Here is a 1,139-nt window from a genome sequence, read left to right as displayed (position 1 = left end):
TTTAAGCTTAATGGTTTAGAGAATCTAGTGTTGGAGATTCATGTGTAAGTATAGTCCAGCGTTGGAAAAGAATAAAAAAGAATGGTGTATTTAGATAGAAGTTGGGGCTAATAACCAATAGCCTAAGCTTTTGGATTAAAATTCGTCTCTAGTCTCTATTAATTTAAGGCTCATTAACTCGCAATTTGACCTGATTACTCCCCAATAAATGATCTCAGAGCTAAAGTTATGGTCTATGTTTGTAAAACTCCTGGCGTATCTAGTGGATGTTATGTGTAGTAGCCATGTTACTTCTAAAAGTTGTTGGTTCAGACCAAGTTAGTGAATTGAAGTATACTCGCAAATGATTTTTAGCCTTTATTCAAGGTTCATTAACACTAGGTTGGGCCCATTTACTCTGGAACATATACTAGTAATTTTCCTATACATATAATACATGAGAAAAGGGGAAAATTGAACTTAAAAAATTGAGGCATGCACAGTGCCAACTCCCCTCAACCATTTCCATTAATCCATAACCATTCACTACCAAATCACACATCTCATAAAAAACCCCCCAACTTGCATACTTACGATCACTTTTCATTATAATAATCTCTTCACGAGAAATCTAGGGTTTTCTCACTTTCTCCTCTTAATTCCTGATCACATGATCAATAAAATTGTTCTAGTCCACAAAACAATGACAAACCAAATCCATTATAAATATACCCCTCTAGTTCAATAGCCTAGCTAACTAAGCCAACAATATCTCCAGCTACACTCAGAACTATTAATCCTTTACTTCTCAAATTCAAACTGTCAATGGCGCCAAACGGTGAACTATTTGCCAACGTCGTCCCCTTCTCTCGGCCTAGCGGGCTCTCAGTCAAGCCCAAAGCCGATAACAACCTCCAACGAGCGATCTCGGACTTATCATTCCAAATTAGCAAAGAACCAATTGATCTCGAGCTCGGGCCAGGAACCAACGAAACCCTGGCCCTACCTCCGATCTCCGAAGTGGAGGACGCCAAGTGCGAGTGCTGTGGCATGAGTGAGGAATGCACGCCCGAGTACATAATCGACGTGAGGAAGAAGTTTTTCGGGAAGTGGATATGTGGCCTTTGCTCGGAGGCGGTTAAGGAAGAGACGGAGAAAAA

General features: G+C 40.2%; 1 protein-coding gene across 1 annotated transcript in view; it reads left to right on the top strand.

The window, feature by feature from the left end:
- LOC109842512 overlaps positions 561-1,139 on the top strand; it is a 1,240-nt gene continuing 661 nt past the window's right edge. The window contains exon 1 of the mRNA XM_020411382.1: positions 561-1,139. This exon is cut by the window's right edge and continues 661 nt beyond it. Within this exon, the coding sequence (XP_020266971.1) occupies positions 805-1,139 (335 nt within the window). The 5' untranslated portion in view covers positions 561-804.

Source organism: Asparagus officinalis, chromosome 1 (assembly GCF_001876935.1).
Source record: "Asparagus officinalis chromosome 1, Aspof.V1, whole genome shotgun sequence".
NCBI classification, from domain to species: Eukaryota; Viridiplantae; Streptophyta; class Magnoliopsida; order Asparagales; family Asparagaceae; genus Asparagus; species Asparagus officinalis.
This window is presented reverse-complemented; position numbering and strand designations above follow the sequence as displayed.